We start from the raw sequence: 23,091 nt of genomic DNA, 5'->3' as shown, positions 1-23,091 counted from the left end.
TTAACACCATTGAACTACACACATTTTTGCCGGGACCGCGGTGCGTGTCCGAGTTAACCGAATTTCCGAGTTATCGAGATCCGGGTAAGTGAGGTTTTACTGCAGAAGGTTTGAGCACTGTCCTTCGCACATGTCCTTTACATTATGTAGTAATCATTTCATTCCTGACAGCTCATCCAGCAGCATTGATAGACTAGCCCCGCTCCATAAAGTTCTGACATTAAACATAGCCAGGTTCACTTTCCAATGCTGGCCTGTGAACACCGGGTAGCCTTGATCAGATGCTCTGCAGCCACTGGGGACCGAGGGCTACTGCAGTGGCAGCGGCATCCAAGCCATGGGTCTCTTGCACATAAGGCATATGCACTGTCTACTGACTAACAGTGCACCATGTTACGTTGCACTGACCAGTGTGGGATTGGATCAACTGGAGAGACATGGGAGAGGCCCTTACCCTGCAGTGGGCGTACTCAGGCTATGATGATGATGATTATAGTTTGTTTATTGGGGTTTAACTTCCCAAAGCGACTCAGGCTATGAGGGACGCCGTAGTGAAGGGCTCCGGAAATTTCGACCAACTGGGGTTCTTTAACGTGCACAGTACACGGGCCTCTAGAATTTCTCCTCCATTGAGATTCGACCACCGCCGCTGGTATCGAACCCGCATCTTTCGGGTCAGCAGCCGAGTACTGCAACCAATGAGCCACCACGGCAGGGCGATGATAGTTATAGTGGGAAAACATGAGCAAAGCCTAATGTGAGGTCACTCCTCTGTTGTCAGGTGAAGGCTGTCACGGTGCTGAAACCCACCGTCGTGCAAAGTCTCTTGTTCCCAGCCACGACCGCCACTACAACACATCATCATCATCCGAAGCCCCTCGGCTGGGGAGACAAAGAGGCTACCTGGTTCTTGTAGCAGCAGTCGGGCAGCCAGCGCAGCAGCCGCCAGCCGAAGAGCACGCGGGCCATCTCGGGGATGGAGCAGAAGGTGTTCTCCACAATGAGGCCCAGCAGGTGCTGGGCCTGGTCCGGCCGCGAGGCCAGGTCGAGCGCCACGGCACCCCCCAGGGACCGGCCAAACACCAGTAGCCGCGTCTGGTCCAGCCCCGGGTGCGACAGCAGGTACTCCAGGCCCGCCTGGGCGTCCAGGTACAGCCCTGCACATCGGTGTCGGCATCTCAAGGTTCGTTTATTGCATGTTTATGGCACCAGAATAAAAAAATTGCTGGGGTTTAGCTTTGGTTAAACCAGGTAGGTTGCGTAAGCATCCATAGCGTTCCATTCGCGATCATCACCGGTTGTAGACGATTCGGTTTTGATAGAGACCCGTCTAGCAGCGTCTTGAGCGCGCCGCTTAGCAAGGCGCTGTTCGCGTTCTTCATCTGTCTCCGTTGTCATTTCCTGGCTTCATCAAGCCGACATAGCCTCCCTTTCTGTTTATCAGGCGGCATAATGATGGAGCCGGCAAGCGAGCGAATGCATTTTATACCCCCCCCCCCCCCCCCCTCTCCGTTCTCCGGCGTCCTCTCCACACTCCGGCACTGGCGACAGCGCAGCAAGGGCAGCGCCTCCACTCAGCAGCGACGCGGCTACAGTTAAGTGCACCGCGCCTCGCGCCGCCCTTCAAGGTCAAACGTGCCTCGTGGCCGCCCCGACGAGACGGGCTGAAACCTGTCATAACATTGCTTATGCAATAAAAAACACTGGAATACAGAAGGAGGTCCCAAAGTCAGAGACTGTGGACGGGACCTCCTGTGAAAAGAATTGTAAGAATGAATATAGAGACAGCAGAGGCAAAAAAATTATAAAGATGTTGGCATCAGTAAAGAGCAGTGAGTGAGGTACAAGAAAGAATGCAAACACTTATTTGAATGAAAAAAGATTACACACCTAAAAGCATACAGAACAACACAAAACAAGAATCATAGAGTGATACAAATGACAAAACTAGTACCATTTACCATAAGAAATATTATCAGAAAAACTGAGAAAAACTGACAGATTGTAAAAACTCAGCATTGTTGACGGTGTTGTCGGCACTGTAACACGAAACTCGAGAATCTCCAAATAAGAAACCTTGTGGAGATACAGGGAATCAAACTATGGTAGTGCAGAACATGCTATGAAGGCTTGCTGGTTCGAAATAAATAAAGCTGCACCTAGTGAATGCGTTGTGGTATTTGACTTTGTGAAGTGTCTCTGTGTACTGATGAGTACAGGAGTAATTATGAGTGTGCGAATTTTTAAAAGGTCCCAATAACAGTCTCGTTCTACTCTATAAACCATTTCAACTGACTGCCATGATCTGTGGCAAAGCAGCGCCATCTATGTTGTAGAGATGAAAGTAAATGAGAATAGCTTCACTGAGGTACAATAGGTGGTGTTATGATAGTGTCCGATTTGAGCTTGGGTTTATAGAGTTCTATGTTCCAATGTAACTCAGGCTATGAGGGACGCCGTAGTGGTGGGCTTCAGTAATTTTGGCGACCTGGGGTTCTTAAACCCCACTGATAACGCACTGATACCACACAGGCATTGTGGATTTGAATAGACGATGTGCGAAATGCGCAGCGCCATCTCTCGACGCTCCGAGAACTAAGTCCTCCATGTTGGCACGGTACAGAAAACGAAACCGCTGCCCAGCGTTGGGTTAAAACGGCTGCGCTTTGTTTGAAAAGTAAAATGCCGATGCAGTGTTGCGCTACCCTCTCCACTGTGAAAAGACACTACGGTGCGTGCCAGAACTAGGTGCGTTCCAGCTTTTCGCTTTTTTTATTTTTTTTACTCCGTCCCAACGTTTTAGTAACACAAAACGCCATGCGAGGTATCATGTGTCAGCGCGCGGATCAGTGCGCAGCTTTCGCTTTCTGCGCTGATTTTTGACAAATCTCTCGAGGTGATTTGCGTTTAAATTAAGAATAAGGACCACAGCCTTTGTTGTCTGTGATCAAAATTAGAAGCCGATTTCGTGCATTTATCAACTCCCCGGTCGGGCGTGAATATATATAGACGCATACTTGAACAACGTAATAGAGAAGGTAATTTTTTTGAGCGGGCCAATCGCTCGTGCCGTGGCGAAATAAGTTCACTCGAAGAGCCATATGCCGATTACAGCTTATGAAGGTAAAGGATGCGCAATCAAAGGACGAACCACGAAGAAAGACACAGGGACAAACACAAGCGCTTGTGTTTGTCCCTGTGTCTTTCTTCGTGGTTCGTCCTTTGATTGCGCATCCTTTACCTTCACAACATCATGTACCAACTAGGCCCTACCCAAGTTTTGTTGAAGATTACAGCTTAGTTTGCTACGTGTTCAGTTAAGTTTTTCCCGCGTTCAATTAGTTTTAGAAGGGCGAGCAAACTCTCTGGACCATACGCATATGAAGCAATACACCCTACGTATAAAAACTGAGGTGCGAATGCTTTATTTCTTGAGGATTCCTATACCTTCCATATCTGCGGCGCCGAAAATCTAAAAAAAAAAGCGAATAATATAGCTACTTTATTATGAAGGAGGGACGCATTTCTAAGCTAGAAAGTTCGTGCAACAGTGTTCTGAAAACGCTTCAGGCCATCAGATTTTATTATCGTTGTGGCAAGCTTCAACAGCTTGCTTCGCAACAAAGCCATTTGTCCAAGTTTGGGAGTAAGCTAATTAAGTTTCGGAAGCAACCGAACATGCTAATTTCGCCCCTGCACACACAGCTTGACCAGCGTATCGAGTCCGTGCATGCACCTACAGCTGTAGCATCTTTCTCTAATCAAGGTGCCGCGGTGGCTCAGTGCTTATCTGAAAAAAAAAAAAAAGCTGCGTCTTTGCTTACAATATTTTGAATTATATGTGCATGCCTACTTTCCTCTTGTTGATGTCGACTGACTGACTGCGTCTTAAGCAGGACGCGGTTTCAACGAATTGTGCCGAAAGTCAACCGACGCCGGGCTCTGAAACGGTGACGTTGAAAACCGCGGATGCGCATTACACATTACAGTAAATGAATCGAATTACGCAGCTGGTCGAGGGTCTTGTGTGATTATACTGCAATGCACGAAGCTCCTGGCGTCGGCGCGAATGAAAGTTCGCACTGTCACAGAAGTTTGTCAACACACGTGAGCACTCACCGCAAAATAACCGCTCGCTACCCTACCAGATGAATTTGCGTCCACCTGGGAATAAAATAGCCATGATAATGCGTGATGCTTGAACTGGTGCTTTAATGCGAGCATTAAAACGGCAACAGCACACGGTCACGGTTCGACTTTCCAACCCACTTTCGAGTGCCGATTATTGCGATCATCAGCGCCAGACTTCAAGCGAAGCTGAGGACGCGGTAGGAGTAAGCTGGCGCTTATTGAAAGCACGTATACATTTAGTCAAAGATCAGCTGTGAAAACAACGCAGCAGCTGAAGCTTGCCTGTTGAAATTCCACTCGCAAGAAGAAAGTACGCATAGCAAACGATGCACCAGCTCGACGAGCTCGACCGCGCCAAGATGGAAACCGGAAGTTGTGGGCGCGGTGTTGCCAGACCACCAAGCAATTTCGCATATCGTCTATTTGGAGGACCGCCAGACAAAACCTTTGAAGACGTCACTGGTCCTAACATGGCGCCCGCTGATAGCACGACGGTTTCGCCCCTGCGGGTGGCAGCGTAGGTGCAACCCTTTATGACCTCTTCGGGCTTCAGACTCGCACGTAGCGGTGACCGGATCTTTGTGCATCATGTTTCTGCTATGCCATGGAACTTGAACTGACCGAGCGCCTGTGATGTACGCATCTGTGTGCTGTTGTGGTTCATGCAGACCTCCATTACGGCCTCTCTTTCTGTCTTTTCTCTTTCACTACAAAACTTCCTCCCTTCCCACGCGGCATGGTTGCGGTGTCCACGGATATGTGAGACAGTTACTGCGCCTTTACTTTCCTCTAAACACAGAATCACAATGGAGATGCACAGCGGCCAATTTAGAGAGCAGCGTCACTGCAGCCCGGTCATGATCTCTCCGGGAGGCAGATGGGCTTTCACAGGCCTCCTAGAGCCTCCGAGCCATTTGTCCAAGGGGCAAGGATTCGGGTCGAATGAGCAATTGCATTCCGTGGACTCCCTGGCAGCGCGCCAACACACTGTCGTGTTCCACTCTTAGAAGCGAAGCTGAAATGTCCTCAATTTTTTTTTTTTTTTAAGGCTTGCTCTCTAGCACACCTCTACAGCTCTAGAGCCTCCCACAATACCTTGGTGAGCACTAAACACAGTGCCCATGTATCTCAATGCTGCAACCGTCCAACGTGGACTGAACTCTGAATACATCACGTGCAAGCACCTCTACCACCATTTATCTACTCTCACACCCTCAATGAACTGCTCGTAATGCACGGCCCCACCATGCCCAAGGAACTTGACCATCTTGAACCTGTCCACTACTCCTACACTAAGGAGGGAACGACCACCTGTGGTCTACAGGGAAAAGAGAACTTTAGGAGTATTATGTCGGGGCAGCCCCATAAATGGGAACAGCAGAGCCCCCTCACCTTCCTCGCTGGGCGTGCCCTCGCTGCGGCCATAGCCCCGGTACTCCAGCAGCAGAATGTTGCACCCACACCGGTGGAACAGACCCCCGACATTGGGAAGCCTGCGTGTGTATAATACCACAGTTAGTTCCAGGCATAACCGCTTCCCCCCCCCCCCCCCCCCCCACCTCCAAACAGAAACGCTACCGCCACTGCACTTGTACTCAAGTGCCAAACACAACAGTGCTCGCACAAGGGCCCTCCTCCATACAAGTCCCACTCATTCAAGAGCAGCCACTCTTCTATCAAGGCAGTCTTGTAAGCCCACCTCTCATGCAAGGGCCTCACTCAAGCTCATCATCATCATCAGCCTGACTGCGCCCACTGCAGGGCAAAGGCCTCCCCCATGTCTCTCCAATTAACCCTGTCCTTTGCCAGCTGCGGCCACCGTATCCCTGAAAATCTCTTAATCTCATCTGCCAGCCTAACTTTCTGCCGCCCCCTGCTACGCTTGCCTTCTCCTGGAATCCACTCTGTTACCCTTAAGGACCGACGGTTATCTTGCCTTTGCATTACATGCCGAGCTACTCAAGCTACTGAATGAATAAACAGCCCAGCAAGGTGCAAACCTTGGTGCAGGTGAATACAGCACACAATCTTATCTCCCTTCCAAGCAAACAAGCTGACCCATTCTGGTGGCTAACCAAACAGCAAGCACAAAAGAACACGCCCTAGGAGGCACAGTGCTCTGCACGTGTTTCACTCTCCTGGCTGTCATCAGGGTGCTGCTTGCCTGCACAGAACGAACCACCACAAACTAGCCCAGCCTGCAGTTTTCGCAAGCAGGGGAATCCGGACAGCCCATAAGACTCACCTGCCATGAGCAGAGGTGTTCCCCCTTCTCGTCGTGTGTGTTTTGTCTCTGGACCGCGCTGTCCTCTCAGTCCTCAAAGGAACAAACTGCTCAGTAACTGGCTAATATGGCAGAACTCGTGCTCATACTGAACAACCAGCTCATGTGGCACCATATAGCACGGGACAACTACAACGTTCATAGCCTACCGCTTTTTAGGAATTTTAGCACAATGCATATCTCTACTAGCAGTTTGCCGCAAGCAGAAAATAACTACCACTGACAGCACAATAGCCTCACTTGCCAATTAAAAGATGCACTGAAGAGGATTCTGAGCTCTTCTTTTTATCACGAGAACTTCATCTGCACGCTCCGAGCATTCTCAGAAACTTCGAATTATTGTCCTGTGTGGTCGATTCCCCCTATTAAATCGAGTTAAATGTCCCGGCTTCCGCCTTTCTTTCTTTAACTCGCCTCCAAAAAGAGGAGGAGTCAACCAACGCGTGGAGCACCTTTTGGTCAGCTGAGTGGCTGGTTGCTGCTCCGTCATCAGTGCAGTGATACGTAGCGATGGGTGAAGGCAAACAGTTGACACGTATTTTTATTTCTGTGGGCCTAATTTGCAGCTATGTAGTCTGCGACTGAAGCTACTTATTCACGGAAACCTAAACACAAAATAAAAGCGAAAGCGAAGCCACCACGCAACTGGCTGAACGGTACTGCAGGTGTTGGCTGACTCCTCCTCTTTACAGAGGCGAGTTAACCCCTTCACCATTTTTTTATATCAACGAATTTCTTAACACAACTGCTTATTTTTTTTTATTCCTGATTTCGATTATTATTGCAATAAAAAGCACGCATTCGATCTTTGAAAAATATTTGGAGCAAACACAAAGTCAAATTAGCATATTGAAGTTTATTACTCCTCACAATACAGAAAACCAACTTCCGGCTGGTAATGAGCGATAAAAATTAAAGAATGACCATCATCAGGCTAGCTTACAGTGAATGTCTTGCCAGGAACTGCCAGAAAAGGAAACTGAGGGGGTCGCGTTGGTGTGCTACTGGCACTGATCTTCATCTACTGACGCACGCCCGCAAAGTTCGCTTCTGAGCTGTCCTCTTCTTCATCGGAAAAACTGCTCAGCATAACGTCATCACTGTCGTCCTCGCTCCCTGAAACAATGTACACTTCAGTGTCTAAGTCACCATCGTCTCAAGAAGATGACAACGAAGAAAAGCGTCTTTTCCGTGAAGACGGGCCAGGAATACACGCGTCACCTCTGCCGGGTGCCATTTTTAAACCCAGGTTGCCACACAAAAAAAACGTTTATGCGGTAGAAGAAAACGAAATAAACAGGTCAGTGCTGCCATCTGCTGAGCAAAATGCCATCTAAGCCACACACGAGCGCTGATCGTCTGAAACGCTGAAGGGAAGAACCTATTCAGCGAGGACGAGCTACAGTCGTCCAAAACAGTTTGGGGACGGCTTGGCAGGGATGAGCACAGCTCATCCAAAACGGTTAAGGGGTTAAAAAAAAAGGCGGGAGCTGGGGACGCTTACTCAGATTTAATAGGGAACTTGGCCTCACAGGACAATAATTTGAAGTTTCTAAGAATGCTCGGAGTGTGTAGATTGAGTTCCCATGGTAAAAAGAGCATTTCAGATTCCTCTTTAGTGCACCTTTAGCAGCACTTAGAAGAACATATGCTTAACAGTAAACAGATAATTGGATAATAACTTTCTCACAGACAATACATGTCAAATACACGCCTCCGCATGTTCTGCCCTCACGGTTAACTACCATATATTGCCGCGCATAAGTCGACGTTTTTTTTTTTAAATGTCCTTCCAAAGTTGGGGGGCCGACTTATAATTGGAGTCGACATATATGTGGAGTCTTAAAGTCGGCCTATATGCGGGGTCAAAAGTAAATTCAACCGAGTCGCAGATAATAACACGCCCCGTGCGCTCGTAATTCCGTAATAGTTGTCAGACACGGTGCGAAAGTGGATCTGCTTAAAAAAACTTGAATTTAATTGAGATATGCACCAAAGGTTTGTTTTCATATGATAGCAACTTGTTATCGACAAACCGTGGGCATTCCATGGAAAAACGGCCAAAGCTGGGCGGGCTGGCAATGTTTGATGCAAATGGGACAGCTACAAATCCAATCCAATCCAAAACTAGACCACACGTGACCAGTCACATGAGACGAGAAGCATTTTCGCGTGTTGTTCTGCAATGCTGTTGAGTGCCTTTCGCCATTTCTGCACGTCGCACCGCCTACGAGACAGCTAAGAGCGGTGTATGTGGTTTGTGTCAATGCCCAATGGAGAAAAGTGCTTGAGAGAAAACAAAGAAGCAAGCTTTTTGCATGCGCTGCTACACGCCGTTCCTTTCACGGGCCAAAGTCCATTCAGGAGGCGGTTCAAGAGTGGGTTCACGACCAGGGAAGCAAGAGTCTGAGTGACTAGTGGCAGCAGTGGCTCATAAAATGATGATCGCGACTGTGTCCTCACAAGCGACGACGAGCCAGAGATGTTTCGTGCACGAATAAATGTTTCTTCAAGACTCGGCCCTCTGAAAAACTTTTTGGGCGAGCTAGGACCGCAGGGTGCGGCAGCATCAACCTAAATTCGGAGTCTTCACTTTTTTTTGCCCAAAGGGGGTCGGCTTATAATCGAAGTCGACTTATAATCGGCAATATACGGTATTTATGCTACACCAAAATAGAAAATGTTGATAAGAAAACAATACTGTCACTTTTTCTCATACAAATGTAGTTTTTTTTCTCTATTTTTTTTCTACTGCATTTCTTGTATTTGATGCTATGTTGGTCTGGTGTGAACCATCGTGGCCTAGTTGTCTGGGCGTCCGCTTAGGCTGTGGGAGATGGGCGACTCATAAACCCAGCTGCGCCCTTTTGGGGGCAACACAATTTTGAACACATCGGGCTGCAAACGTGGTTCGTGTTACCGTATTTGCACGGGGGTTCTCACTGCGAACTGGCGAGTTCAAGCTCATACACTCGAGCCAGCGTGTCTCAACAGACATACAGGTTCATCTGGCGCTCGTATTTTCTGCCCCTTCGTGATGTGTTGTAGCCTTGAAGTTTGCACATGACAGAACAATACATATTGAATATAAAATGTTAGTAACTGTATTCGGTATTAATTACTGTCCCTGCTGAAGGCGCATTAAGTTTTGTAATTGGAAACCCGCTGCCTTGACACGTAATAGTGCCCGAGCACTGTCAAGTGAATTAACATTTCACTTTCTACCTCGGGTCCCTCATTTCTTATGGAAATGAAAATAACCTTCAAACTAATATTGAAAAGTGAACTTTTAAACTATATTACTGACAGTCTTCTTATTTACTGAAAGGCATGCAGCCCATCGTAAGTAATATCCATGTCAGTTTTTAGGATTTCAAAAACACAGTTACCCTCAGGGTTGTGGCCCTAAATATTTTTGCTATTTTGACGAGTTACGGCACTGGAGGGGTTACTTAGCCTGCAAGCTCCTTGAAAGTGCACGTATTTTGGCACGATGTAGCCAAAATTTGTTGGGCCACAGTGCCAAAGGGTAACTGTGTTTAAAAAAATAACTGAGAAGTTTTGCCTAAATTCTACAAGCGTTTGAAAGCAGAATTGCATGAACAATAATGACGATGATGAAGGCAGAGAATTCTCCGTCTGTCCTCATGCTGCAGATGGAAGTTGGTGAACACCACGATGTGCAATGCACAGCGCAAGAGTGTGTTGCAATTTAAACGAGTATAGACATCTAATTTTTACATGCATGTTTTCTTGTTTGTAATGACGTGTATGGCATTAGTTTTATAAATGGATTACCACACGGTATTCTCCTATGACCGCTAAATAATTTATAGTCAAATTTCTTTCTCGTGCTGTTTCGGTTTTGGTTTCAACAGCCGAACGAGGACTGTGACGTCAAAGTGTGGTTGTAGGTCATGGAGGCATGAAAAAACTGCCATATAATCGCTGCTTCCACATTCGTTGTCATTCTGCCTCTTGAGGAAGTCTGGCTTCAGCACTGTATAGTGAATTAAAATGATGAAGCGGCGATTATATCGCAGTGCTTCCATGTCTCACGTGACGTATAACCACACTCTGACGTCAAAGCCATCGCTCGGCTGTTGAAACGGAAACCGAAAATGCATGAAGGAAAAATTCGATTATAAATTATTTAGTGATTGCAGGCGAATACCACATGGTGATTCATGCACAGTAGTGTCTTCCGCATCATTGTAGAGAAGAAAACATGCCACCAAAATTAGGTGTCTAAACTCCTTCAACACGAGGCGGGCTCAGCTGCGGCCACAGCCTAGCATTCTTGTACACCGGCCACCGAAGCTGAGCTGTTTGTGCTGGCGTGGCTTTAAATCCCTGTCGCGGGAATATCTATTTGATTTATTTTTATTCATTTGACTTGGCACAGACCAGCAAACATCTCAAGACCTTGCTTGGGGTTTGCCTATCGAATAGTGGTTTCGCATTAAAACTGATATGGATATTACTCATGGCGAGCTACACATCTCTCAGTAAACAAGGAGACTAACAGTAATTACTGAAAGGTTAGCTAACTACTCAATATAAGCGCACCAACCTACTAGTTAGCACGTCTTAGCTGTATTGTGGTGCGCTACATTACTGACAATTGCAATGCCAAAAAAAGCACTCTAAATCAAAAAGCTAGGCTTTAAAAATCGCAGAACATCTTAGGTGAAACACCTGGTATAATGCTAGGACAGAGTAAGTTGGAGAGACATGCGAGAGGTCTTTGTCTTGCAGTGGGCGTAGTCAGGTTGTTGTTGATGATGATGATATAATGCTGCACTAAAATGCAGTACTGCAAAGTAGTTCATTTGGCACCTAACCGCCAGCGTGCAATGACAACCCTTTCCACCAGCGGCTTTCCACTTTTTACAGACAGAGAAGGTAACCAGGGCTACATTAACCTTTTCAGTTGCTTTGTACACAATTGTGTAAGCGGCAAACTTAAAGCTTTTTCTGAGAAACTGGAGCACCTAACAGTGATTTCATTATTTCAGTCAAATGGAGCACCCCTTCTTTTTGCAAATAATTTCATTTTTTGTGCCATGTAGCGAATGCAGTAAACAATATTTCACATAAGAGTGAGCCAGGTAGCACTTCATCCGCCGTTTTTGTGCAGACAGATTTTGCAGAGAGTGAAAACATGGATTGTTTTTGCTCAATTTCGAGCGTAATGTGCATCTTCTAAATGCAAAGCGATTCCATGATCCCTAGGGTGCTTACCTGACACACGAGAACATTTCGATGTGACTATTTCTAACGAATCTGACACTTTGAATGGAATTCTCCACATCGTTGTAAGAACTTACCTGCTCATCTTTCACGTTTTAAAGCTAACAAATTCCCTTTCCTGAGGCCTGAATATACTACCTAGGTGAAAAAAAATAACTGATTTCAGTCAAAACAAAAAATGGCGCCTGAACGGGTTAGCGCATTTGATTCCATGAGAAGGTAAGGGCAGCAGAGTATCGGTGGGTAACGTTGACGGATGAGACTGATACAGGACAGGGGTAACTGGAGGGGTTCACAGTAGCAGCATTAAGCAGGATTTGGAGTGGAACTCCCTTAAGGAGTGCCGATTACAGATTAAACCAGAATTTCTCTACCACATTTATTTTAATAAAACTGCCATAAACCCTAAAACATATATGCTGCCACCCTATTTCACATCGAAACGATGCGATCATGAATGGAAAATATGCGAGACGGAATATTGTACTGATGCTTTCAAGCACTCTTTCTTTCCGCATACCACCAATAAAGGGAATGAGCTGCCTCATGCTGTTGTTGAATGTCGGTCTGAGAATGCTTTTTGAGCACTGTTTTAGAGCCTGCGGCGTGTGTGAATGCTCACTTACACTTCATTGGCTTTCCTCTGTTTTGCATTGGTACCCTAAGTAAACCTGATATGTGTGCACAAAGTTCATGCCACTACTTTCATTCCATTTCCTTCTTCATTACCATGCATCACTGACTGGGTAGCCCATGCTGTTTGTTTGACATGTATGTAGTATGTATCCCCCCTGCAATTATGCTGTCACGGCACTGCAGGAAATTCAAATAAATAAATAAATACGCCTCTGTTCTGCAGTGGGCGTAGTAAGGCTGCTGCTGATGATGATGTCACCTGTGTCCAATGTTGCCCGCATTCACATGCAGGTAGAGCACTCTGCCAGAATGAGGGACTGATACAGGACAGGGTTAATTGGAGTGGTGATGGAAAAGGCTTCTGTTCTGCAGTAGGCGAGTATGACAACGATGATCGCCGTTGTGGTGATTATGATGATGATGATGATGTCACCTGCGCCCAATGTTGACCGCATTCCCGTGCAGGTAGAGCACTCTGCCAGAATAAGGGACTGATATGGGACAGGGTTAATTGGAGGGGTGATGGAAAAGGCTTCTGTTCTGCAGTAGGCGAGTATGACAACGATGATCGCCATAGTGGAATTATGGTGATGATGATGATGTCACCTGTGTCCAATGTTGCCCGCATTCCCGTGCAGGTAGAGCAGGGTGGGCGCCTGGCTGAACAGCTCGGGCGGCTGCTTGATGAGCCACGCGTGCAGCGTGATGCCATCGCGTGTCTTCAGCTGCAGGCTCTCCGCGGGCAGGCCCAGCATGCCGGGCGAGGGCACATACAGCCGTGAGTGCGCTGGCTGCTCCGGGTGGTAGAGCAGCCAGTCCCCAACCTGGTACACCAGCCCTGAAACACACCAGCACCCTCAGAGGTCACCGGAATCTTCGCGAGAGACACGAGAGCGCAAAACGGCAGCACGGACGAGTAAGAGAACAGGACGAGCGCTGCTTACTTTCAACAGGATTTATTCAAGGAAGAACGTTTATATAGCCTCTGCCCTTATCCATGCCCCTAATCGCACCTGACAAACATTCACCTCTCACAGATATGCATCAAGTGAAATGCTGTTTTTTGATGCATATCTGTGAGAGTTCACTTGCACTTCATGCATATCTGTGAGAGGTGAATGTCTGCGATCAAGAGCATGGATAAGGGCAAAGGCTATATAAACTTTCTTCCTTGAATAAATCCTGTTCAAAGTGCAGCGCTCATCTTGTTCCCTTACTCGTCTGTGTTGCCGTTTTGCGCTCTCATGTCTTTCAAGAATACGCACCAACAAGCCCAGCTGCAAGTACTCCTTCACTGGAATCTGCATTTTAAAAGGGACGCTAACAAAAATGTGGCACAATATTTGCTCTGAACAAAAACCAATTCTACAGCCCTTTGTGCACATGCTGCTATTCATTCGTTTGGTTTGCGCAGTTCAACAAGCGACACATGGGCTTCTTTTACACGCCCTGACATTCACGGGTGTTTTTGCATTTCACCGGCACAGACGTACAGTCACTGCGGTCTGGATCAAACCAGCGGGATCGGCAGCTGAACGCCAAAGCCACTGAGCCAAAGAAGTGTGGTTTTTAACGTGAAAGCATTAGACGACTCATCGACAAGATTTGGTTTGGTTTATGGGATTTAACATCCCAAAGCGACTAAGGCTATGAGAGACGCCGTAGTGAAGGGCTCCGGAAATTTCGACCACCTGGGGTTCTTTAACCTGCACTGACATCGCACAGTACACAGGCCTCTAGAATTTCTCAAAGAAATTCAACCGCTGCGGCCGGGATCGCACCCGCATCTTTCGGGTCAGCAGCTGAGCACCATAACCACTGAGCCACCGCGGCGGCTCATCGACAAGAAGATCCAGCATCGCCAAAAAGAGGTGGCCTTCTCACAAAACAGTGTGACGTCATCGAAGGAGGGAAAACATGAAATGTTATCAAGGCGGAAAGCTGGGCTAGTTGGTTTGACATAGTTAATTAAAAGACTAGCACATAAAACTAGGACAAAGACAGAGAAGGAGACAGGACGAGCGCTCGTCCTGTCTCCTTCTCTGTCTTTGTCCTAGTTTTATGCGCTAGTCTTTTAATTAACTATGAAATGTTAACCTGTAACAGTCAGTATCAGCACTTACAAATGTATCAACTACAATAGAGTAGAATAGAATCGAATAGAGTTGGAATGCTTTCACAGTGCTCGCACGTAACTCCCTCAACTGCCCCAACCCAGGTAATTTTTTAGCCCACCAGCAAAAGATGCATTTACTGCCAAGGAAATTGCATTCACAAAATTTTCCCACAGCTCCACTTAAACTTCTGAGCTTCGACACTGAATGAAAAGGCCTCCGTGACCGCTGTTTTCAAGTGAATGGAAACACAGCCTAGCCTCAGAGATCCACACCCTAAAAACTGTCACCATGCAACAGCTTATTTTTGAAATCAGCGAGTGGTGGCAACACCCGAAATCCATTTATCGATGTTTTCTACGTTACGAAAGTGCTACTTTCAACGTGAATGTCTTTTTCTTTAGAAGGCATTAAAGGTCAACTTTAGTTTCCTCTCAGTGTCGGGGGAATGTGGCTTTCGGAGGAGAATTTTTTATTTTTTAGTGTAATGCAATGAAATTTGCTTAAATACAAAATTTCACTCAAATATCTCAGTAGTTGTGACAGTTCATATTTCTATATGCTTCATTGCCATACCAAGCTTGCAGGAAGCCTTGCATGACAACAATACAAGGTAATAATAGCCTGTAGTCACTAAGTTTTACCCAAAGCAATGGTTGATACAATGACATTCTGCGAATAATTTTAGTAGCTTGGTATTTTTATACACAGAATGTTATATGGACGCTTGTATAATGCACTCATTACTGTCATGTAAAATTAGTGACGAAATAAAAAAAATTATAATGTAATTTGCCGCAGTGGATCAATGGTTGTGGTGCTCGGCTGCTGACTCAAAAGACGCAGGTTCGATCCCGGCCGCAGCGGCCGAATTTCTTTGGAGGAGAAATTCTAGAGGCCCGTGTACTGTGCGATGTCAGTGCACATTAATGAACCCCAGGTGGTGGAAATTTCCAGAGCCCTCCACTACGGCGTCTCTCATAGCCTGATTCGCTTTGGGACGTTAAACCCCAATAAACCAAACTAAACCAATCAAAAATATAAGAACATCACTGCATAAATAATTTATCAAGAGCAAAATGCAACAAACAGCACGAAAATTCATGAAGCCATTGCTATGCTTTCTGTAAGCTGGAAAACACTCCAGCAAAAAAACTGGAATTTGAGAAGCTTTCAGCCACCTTTTCGGTACCTACAGTCCCGAAAACATTTTTTTAAAGTAACTTCTGAGCTGATTTCAGGTAAAATATTTTGGCATGTGATTAAAATAACCTTACAGATATGATATCTGGTGTCTACAATAATTTGATTTTTTTTTTATTATTTTCCCGATTTGAAAGTCATGTCCTCCCTTAAGAAGTGCCATCTTGAAATGCGTCTTCAAAGGGGACAAGTTAAAAGTTCGCCGGTAGGGATAAATTACAAACTTCTAAACAGAAAGAGATTAATCACACTAAAAACAGAGCTTTTATAACATAGAAAACACCGATTACGAATTACTGATGTTGCCAGCACGGGCTTATTTGTGCATTTTCAGAGTTCCTATGCTGCGGATCTCTGAGGCTAGCCTACGCTGCCATACCCTTCTGCACAGCATTCATGGAGTCCGTGTTGTTGCTGAGTGGGCAAGTTTGAACTGTGTGCAAAGGAAAACATAGGTACAATTTTAAGAGCCTGAACTCTTATACCCCTGCCACACGGCAAATTTAATGTCATTCTCATCGAATGACATTTGTTCGACTTAATGTCATTTTTTCTGCGCGCTGCTACACGGCAAAAACTAATGTCATTTGCAAATGATGGCGATTGCGATGGAAAGAGAGTACAGTGAGTACAGCATACAAAAATTTCGATGTATGCTTCAATACGTTGCCAAAAGTATTGCTTTGCTAATGGAAACCGATTCTAAAATCTTCATCCTCATTTTAATCAACGTATTTAGATAGGCGCGCTGTGCGAGGGATCTAAAAACGTTGATTTCAATAACGTGTTGATCACTGCTATCCACCACAAGTCCAAGCCAAGCCAAACCTCAGCCAGCGGCGGCAGGCAAATGGCGGGCGTCATATTGTGAAATGCTCTCTATGGTGAAATTAGACAGTATTAGCTGTGCGTCCGCAAAAGCTTTGCGCATGCTACAGGCGCACCTTGCGCGCACTGCCGCCCCTCCTCACAACAGTTTTAGTAGGGAGCACGGTGGTTGGGTGTGACTAGCGTAGCGCGCGAGAAGCATAACATACTGTGGCGCCATCTAGACGATAGCGAGTCAAACCTCCTGAACTCAGTGCCGAAAAAAAGTTTTTCTCTTTTATTAACGGCAGTAATGAATGCATTCGAAGGCTTTGTTTTTTTTTAATGTAAATCAATTGGATGAAATGAAAATGTAGATTCTAGTGCAAAGTTGGAGAAATACTTCGCTCGGGGTCGTTGCTATGACGACAGTGTACGCCGTGCATAGTTAAGCCTAGCATCAAGAAATTCTGAAATTTATCTCAAAAGCGGCTGATATTTCAAACCTATATTGTTAAGGAGGGATGAGAATGCACAAAATAAAAGCGAATACAACCGTTTAGAGCAAGCTATCGCGTCGAAAAATGCAGCGGCGATGCAGTATTCGGTCCGAAGCGGGTGAGCTGGGCGTCGCCATGTTGTGAATGTTAACCACGCAAGGCTGGTAGCGAGAGTGAGTTTTATTTTTTTCCAATTCTATTTGGCATTTTTATATACATAAATGAACGACAGCACAATCGTAGGGACGCGGAAATATTACAGTGCTTGTGACGTTTTTGTAATCGTGTTTTTCGGTGTATATTCTCACCAAGCCTCTGGTGTCGAGGGAACACATTAGCTCGGACGTCGCAGGCGAATGTGTTCAGGGAACTCATTCGATACCTAATGTCGTTTTCATCGAATGACATTAGATTTTCTCGTGTGGCAGCAAACTAATGTCGTTTTGAACGAATGTCATTCGATGGGAATGACATTAAATTTGCCGTGTGGCAGGGGTATTACTCATCACGTTTCGAGATTTCGAGGGGTCTGCTACCACCCCGAGATCACAGGGCCATCTGGGGGCAGCAACTAGAAAACAGCACATCTCGCATTGAGACTTGTAGCGCCATCTACAATAGCACTGTGGAAACGACCACCTAGTAAACCAAACAGCTAACGCTTGTTACTTCAACATCTTCCAGACAGTGGCAGCCTTTTTTTTTTTTTAATCTTTTTCTGAGCAATAATGGCATTTTGCTGCTGGAAAATTTTCAACAAAGCTTGAAAGAGCCAATAATCCATTTTTACAAGCAAAAAGGAATTGATGCACTTGTTCTCAGGGTCCCTTTTAAGATACGAGGGCACTTTCGAAACTCAGCAGTTTTTAGAAAAAAAAAAATCAATCTTTAAAAATTTGTTACACCAAAATACTCGCTTATTTGTGAATAAACTGTAACAAAATTAAGTTTCTAATTAACACTGTTCCAAAGATACAGCCACAGTTGTAACCCCCACTGCATCTCCCAAAACAAAAACTACATGGTTTACACCAAAATAACTAGTTAATTTTTGCAGCTGCAGACCTAGGAGTATATACTGACAGTGAAGTCAACTTTCAGGCCCATGCAAATTATTTAAAACCCCCCCAAGTTTTCAGACTTTGAGCACAGTCGCGCGCTTAACTAAGCAATTCAAATGCAAAGACTGTTTTCTCATGCTCTACAAGTCTCTAGCATTACATGGAACTCTGACATCTGTACAGCGCACAATGATTGACCACGTCCAAAGGCGGCTGGCTTGTATCCCATTTGATCGATATATCAGGAGGCGATTCTACTCCGATTACGATCGATTACCGTCTAAACTGAATCTTCTTCCACTGTCAACAAGGCACGAACTCCGTGGTGGTTTATTCTTACAGGAATGCTTGCAAGGATCAATAGACTGACCTGAGCTAATCGCTGCACTTAAACCGACAGTGCTTGGGCAAAATGCAAGAAGCCATCGGGTGTGTCATGCTGGCAACCACAGATGTCTCTATCACTGCGCATTCATTACAAGGTTAATACATCTACACTATTCAACAATGCAATTGTGGGCATTTGTTGTACTCTTAAGACTACCTATTTCGCCTACACATCGGGCATGCTTGAAGTGTTGTACCATGATTGACTACAATAGTGCACCACATCCCAGGCAGGTATGCTGTTTGTAGGCACCTAAAGTAGGCAAATAAATAAATAAATAAACTTCTTTATTTCTCAGGTTAGACTAACAATAATTGTTTCTTACCGTCTATGTCTCCTTTTGTCTGTATTTAACAAATAAAACACTCACATTTAGAACACATGGGATGGTTATATGCCAGCCTACCAGCACTGAAGTTTGTAAGGTACCGTGTCATGTCAACAACGGCAACTCAGGGACACGACATTTTGAAGCACATCAGGATTAAATTTCGTGTGCACACACTGAAAGATTGCTTGACACATGACAAACAGCGTATCTCGAAATGTGCATTATAGTAGATTTTAACCGTCCTGGACACTTGCTTATGGGATCTGTAATTATTCTGTAACTTCTTTGTCGTTTTTCTCAAAACTCACTTTTTCCTAACTTTATCCTTAAAGAAAAGGTTTTTTAATTATTTATTGTACCCTCAGGACCACAGGCGTTATAGAGGGGAGTGGGTTACATAAGATAAACAAAACAATGAACACAATACAGTGAATTAATGTTATTGGAAAACAAATTCCTCCTGGATATACAAAGTTAGCTAGTACCTCGCGAAAACCTAGGTTATCTCCAGTGGCTGCAATATCAGGGGCAAGGCGGTTGCACTCGACGGAGGTGAGACTGAAAACAGGTGCTGGCAAGGCATTTTGCAATCCTGACCTTGTGACAATGGAACGGGAAATGTATGTGGGTGATAAAAGGAAACCTTCATGCAGCGTAACGTGGGGGTACACCTTGTGAAAAAGAGTTAAGCAACTGATTTCCCAGCGAGATTGTAAGGATGGGAGGAATAGGTGAGCTTTCTTGGCCGAGATACTTGCGGTGTAGTTATAGTTGGGAAAAAAAGAAGTGAACGGAATTATTTTAGATAAGTTCGAGAAAAGTTATGAGGTTTTCATGCATAGGGTCCCATATGGATGTTGCGTATTCAAGTTTAGGACGTATTAGTGTTTTATGAATTAAAAGTTTCAGGGACGACGGAGCGGCCGAGAAGTTGTGATGTAAATGCTCTAATATGCGATTAGCGCTATTAGTCATATATTCGATACGAGCACGTCATGTTAACTTTCACGCAATAAGAATGCCTATATACTTATATGCTGTGACCGAATCAAGAGGAATGCCATTCAAATAATATGAAGGAAGAATTTTAGACATGCGGAAAACACGCATGAACTGACGTTAATGTTTAATTCCATTTCCCATGTTCTGCATCAGTGAGAGACAAGATTAAGATCGTACTGGAGAGTGTCTATGTCATTGTGGTCACTGCTTTCCCAGCAAAATAGTCTGCAAAAAGATGGAAGGCAGAGGCTACAGCAGAAGGAAGGTAATTAATATAAATTAAAAATAAATGCGGCCAAGGACGGATCTTGGTGGTACACCAGAAATCATGTTAGTAAGCGGTGAGGTAGCGTCATTAGATACCAATTGCCAGCAGTTAAGCAGGAAAGATTCAATCCATCTGGAGACATCAGGATCGAGATCAAGATGGCATAATTTATGAAGTAACAACTGATAACACACTTTATCAAAGGCTTTCGAAAAGCCTAAAAAATGCAGTCTGCGCAAGACGACTTATGAAGTATGCGGTGTAGCTGTCAGTGAATGACAGTAATTGTGTTTCACATGAATATGCTCGATGAAAATGTCATGCACTATGCAATCGTGGATTAGCAGACAGACAAGAACTAGATGTGGGATTCCTGATCAAACAAGATTTAACTGGCAACACAGAAGAATTCTACAGTAGAATTGGCAATGAGCAAAGTAAAAACACCGGACAGTGTACTAATGGGCAATATCAATGCCCAGGTAGGGAAGAAGGAAGCTGGACACCAAGCAGTCAGCGACTGTTATACAGGCTCTAGGAACAGCAGGGGGGGGGGGGGGGGGGGGGACTTATTAGTAGAGTTCACAGAAAGAAATAATTAAATAATTCATGGATCATGAATACCTTCTTCCACAAATTCGAGAACAGGAAATGGACATGGAAGAGCCCCAATGATAACACTAAGAATGATAAAACTTCAGGAGGGTGACGAAAAGGGTTCAGCTTAAGTTAAAGACAATGCAGTGAGCTATGGAAAGAAAAGTGATAGGTGTAACGTTAAGAGATTGGAAGCGGTTGGAGTGGGTGAGGGAACAAACACGGATCAGTGACATCCTACCGAAACCAAGATGAAGAAATGGGCTTGGGCAGGGCATGTAATGCGAAGGCAAGATAACCGCTGGTCCTTAAGGGTAACGGAGTGGATTCCAAGAGAAGGCAAGCATAGCAGGGGGTGCCAGAAAGTTAGGTGTGCTCCTTGGCTGTTATCCCTTGCTCTTCCTAATCCAATCAATGAAACCCTCTTGTAAACTTATGCTGGATAATGGGGGAGAGATTGTGCTTCCCACTGTGTCACCTTTTCTGACCAGTGTTTTCTCACTCTTGGAGGTCGCAGAGTGCACGCATGACTAGTCTGTGCAGAGCTGTGGTCGCTGTCCTCTGAATCGCGTCAACTGAATCGAACGCAATCCACTCAGGTGTGGTCTTCGATGAATGAGAAATTTTGTTTGGACGCCTTATTCTGTACTCACAACCAGTTATGGCCAGATTTACGTTCACCTGCACTCGACGGGGGTTCGTCGTATCGTGGGGCCGTTTGAAAAGCGCATGACACCCGCGAGCTATCGGCGCCAGAAATACGCCCGCTATCTGGTAGGAGGAAGCAGCAGCGGACAGGTTGCCTCCTCCTCTCCCCGACACGGCCACAAGGCCGCCGCCTCGTGTTAGCAGCAGCAGCCCCACACGCCCGCTACTACAGCTACGAGACGCCGCAACGGTGAGTGGTGCGGGGATAGATTGGGGCGGGCGGTACTACCTGTGATTGCGAAGACTAGCAGCAGCAGCGCTAGGATGCTGCTGCAGTACCAGTAGATGACGAATATCGTGACGAAGGAAACCCCGCAGACCATCCAGCACTTCCTGAGAACGAACAGCACCACGCGACTGACGATGCGGATGGTGGCAAAGTCCGGGTTGCTCTCGGGGACCTTGCAAGCGGCGATCTTTGGGGCGCGCGGCGGCCGCACGCCCTCGGTGTCCGATGGCGTCGATCCATTGCCCTGCGGAGGGTGTACCTTAACCATCGGCGGGCTCGACGCTCATGACAAACGCATCCAATTTGGTTCTAATGGCCAGAAACCGAAAGAAATATCTCCGGGCCCCCACTGCACGACCAGGCGCGACACTGGGCACTAATAACCTGCTATCAGCGGTGGCGCTCGCGTCGCTCTCTTTTCCGCTGCGTGCCGCACCGAGCGCTATTCATAAGGTGCGGTTACAGTGTACTAGTGCGGTTGTTGTTGTTGTGGCGTGCGTTGTAGGCTTTCGATCTTTCCTTTCGCATCTCGTTGTTTCGACTGTATTCTTTCGGCATACGGCACCGATAGCGGCCCATTTAGAACCAGTCGACTCGACAAGCCCGTGCACTTTCCTCTTCATTCTATCACAACAGCAGCAGCAGCACTATCGTGACCATCGAATCGCACGCGCTGGTCGGTTCGTGCAGTGCAGTGTTCTAGAAGGCCTTCTGGAACAGTGTAGTAGGTGCTGTGCATACCGAGGTGCCGTATTGTGGGACAGTCGGAGGTAAACCCTAGGAAGTTCCCGGCGCAAAATGAGTGCATCCTTCTACCAGGTGAGCGACAAGCGCGAGTCGGGGCGTGTGAAAGACGCGAACCTGCGGCGCGTGCTCGACTCTGCGGCCCGCATGCGCCGCCAGAAGAAGGCCGTGGACGGGCTTGAGGACGACAACTTCCACGACGATCCGCACGCCAATCTGGTGATGCACAAGAAAGCGCCGAAATTCGAGGAAACGCTCGAAGCGAAGCGCAAACGCCGGAGCAAAGGCGAGCCGTTCAAGGCCCGCTTCAAGAAAGGTTTCAACGCCCTGCTGGAGGAGCACCAGGCGAGCAACCCGGAACCGCCGAACTACAGCCACGCCAACGTGCCCCCGTCGAAGCTGCCGCCGAGGCACTTCTGCGCCGTTTGTGGCTTCCAGTCAAACTACACGTGTGTCTCCTGCGGTTCCAGGTACTGCTCTACCAAGTGCCTCGGGGTGCATCGCGACACGCGCTGTTTGAAGTGGACGGCGTAGTTTCTTTTTCGCCCTCTTGCCGCTGTTGAACCTTTGCGCAGCTGAGCTGGTTCGGTTTGCTGGTCTGTGTAACCGTGCGCGTGTAATGACCTTGAAGACAGTGTTCCTCTTTGCACGTGCGTCTCTGCGTCTCGTTTCTGTCGACGTTCCCACTTATTGAGATTTTGCCTTTTTCGACACCATAATCTGAACACAGGCAACTGTGCAGGCTACAGTGAAAAGCGTCATCAATTAGTGATACCCTGCAATACTGATTTATGCTTGTGTGATGATGCATTATTGAATTACTGCCAACTTTGCG

At 46.3% G+C, this 23,091-nt stretch overlaps 3 protein-coding genes across 5 annotated transcripts in view; 2 read left to right on the top strand and 1 right to left on the bottom strand.

Moving 5' to 3' along the window:
- The window catches only part of Bem46 (abhydrolase domain containing 13-like protein Bem46), a 53,864-nt gene extending 31,967 nt beyond the window's left edge, over positions 1 to 21,897 (bottom strand). For 2 of the 3 annotated variants that reach the window (XM_089563691.1, XM_089563690.1), the window contains exons 1-4: positions 21,513 to 21,896; positions 12,911 to 13,142; positions 5,524 to 5,624; positions 904 to 1,157 (exon numbers count right to left, since the gene is read on the bottom strand). In XM_089563691.1, the coding sequence (XP_089419817.1) occupies positions 904 to 1,157; positions 5,524 to 5,624; positions 12,911 to 13,142; positions 21,513 to 21,780 (855 nt within the window). In that variant the 5' untranslated portion in view covers positions 21,781 to 21,896. Of the gene's footprint in view, positions 1 to 903; positions 1,158 to 5,523; positions 5,625 to 12,910; positions 13,143 to 21,512 lie in introns of all 3 variants that reach the window. The other variant, XM_089563692.1, reaches the window with a different exon arrangement.
- LOC149325055 (epoxide hydrolase 1-like) overlaps positions 21,320 to 23,091 on the top strand; it is an 82,806-nt gene continuing 81,034 nt past the window's right edge. Inside the window, exon 1 of the mRNA XM_089563687.1 lies at positions 21,320 to 21,473. The gene's annotated coding sequence lies outside the window, so the exon portion shown is untranslated. The remainder of the gene's footprint in view (positions 21,474 to 23,091) is intronic.
- Positions 21,487 to 23,062, top strand: LOC149325058 (zinc finger HIT domain-containing protein 1-like). The gene has a single exon (XM_089563693.1). The coding sequence runs from the start codon at positions 22,311 to 22,313 to the stop codon at positions 22,788 to 22,790; it is 480 nt and encodes a 159-aa protein (XP_089419819.1). The 5' UTR covers positions 21,487 to 22,310; the 3' UTR covers positions 22,791 to 23,062.

Source organism: Amblyomma mixtum, chromosome 10, assembly GCF_055824585.1.
Source record: "Amblyomma mixtum isolate Tamu chromosome 10, ASM5582458v1, whole genome shotgun sequence".
Classification (NCBI taxonomy): Eukaryota; Metazoa; Arthropoda; class Arachnida; order Ixodida; family Ixodidae; genus Amblyomma; species Amblyomma mixtum.
The sequence above is the reverse complement of the archived record's forward strand: the minus strand, read 5'-3'. Positions and strand labels throughout refer to the sequence as shown.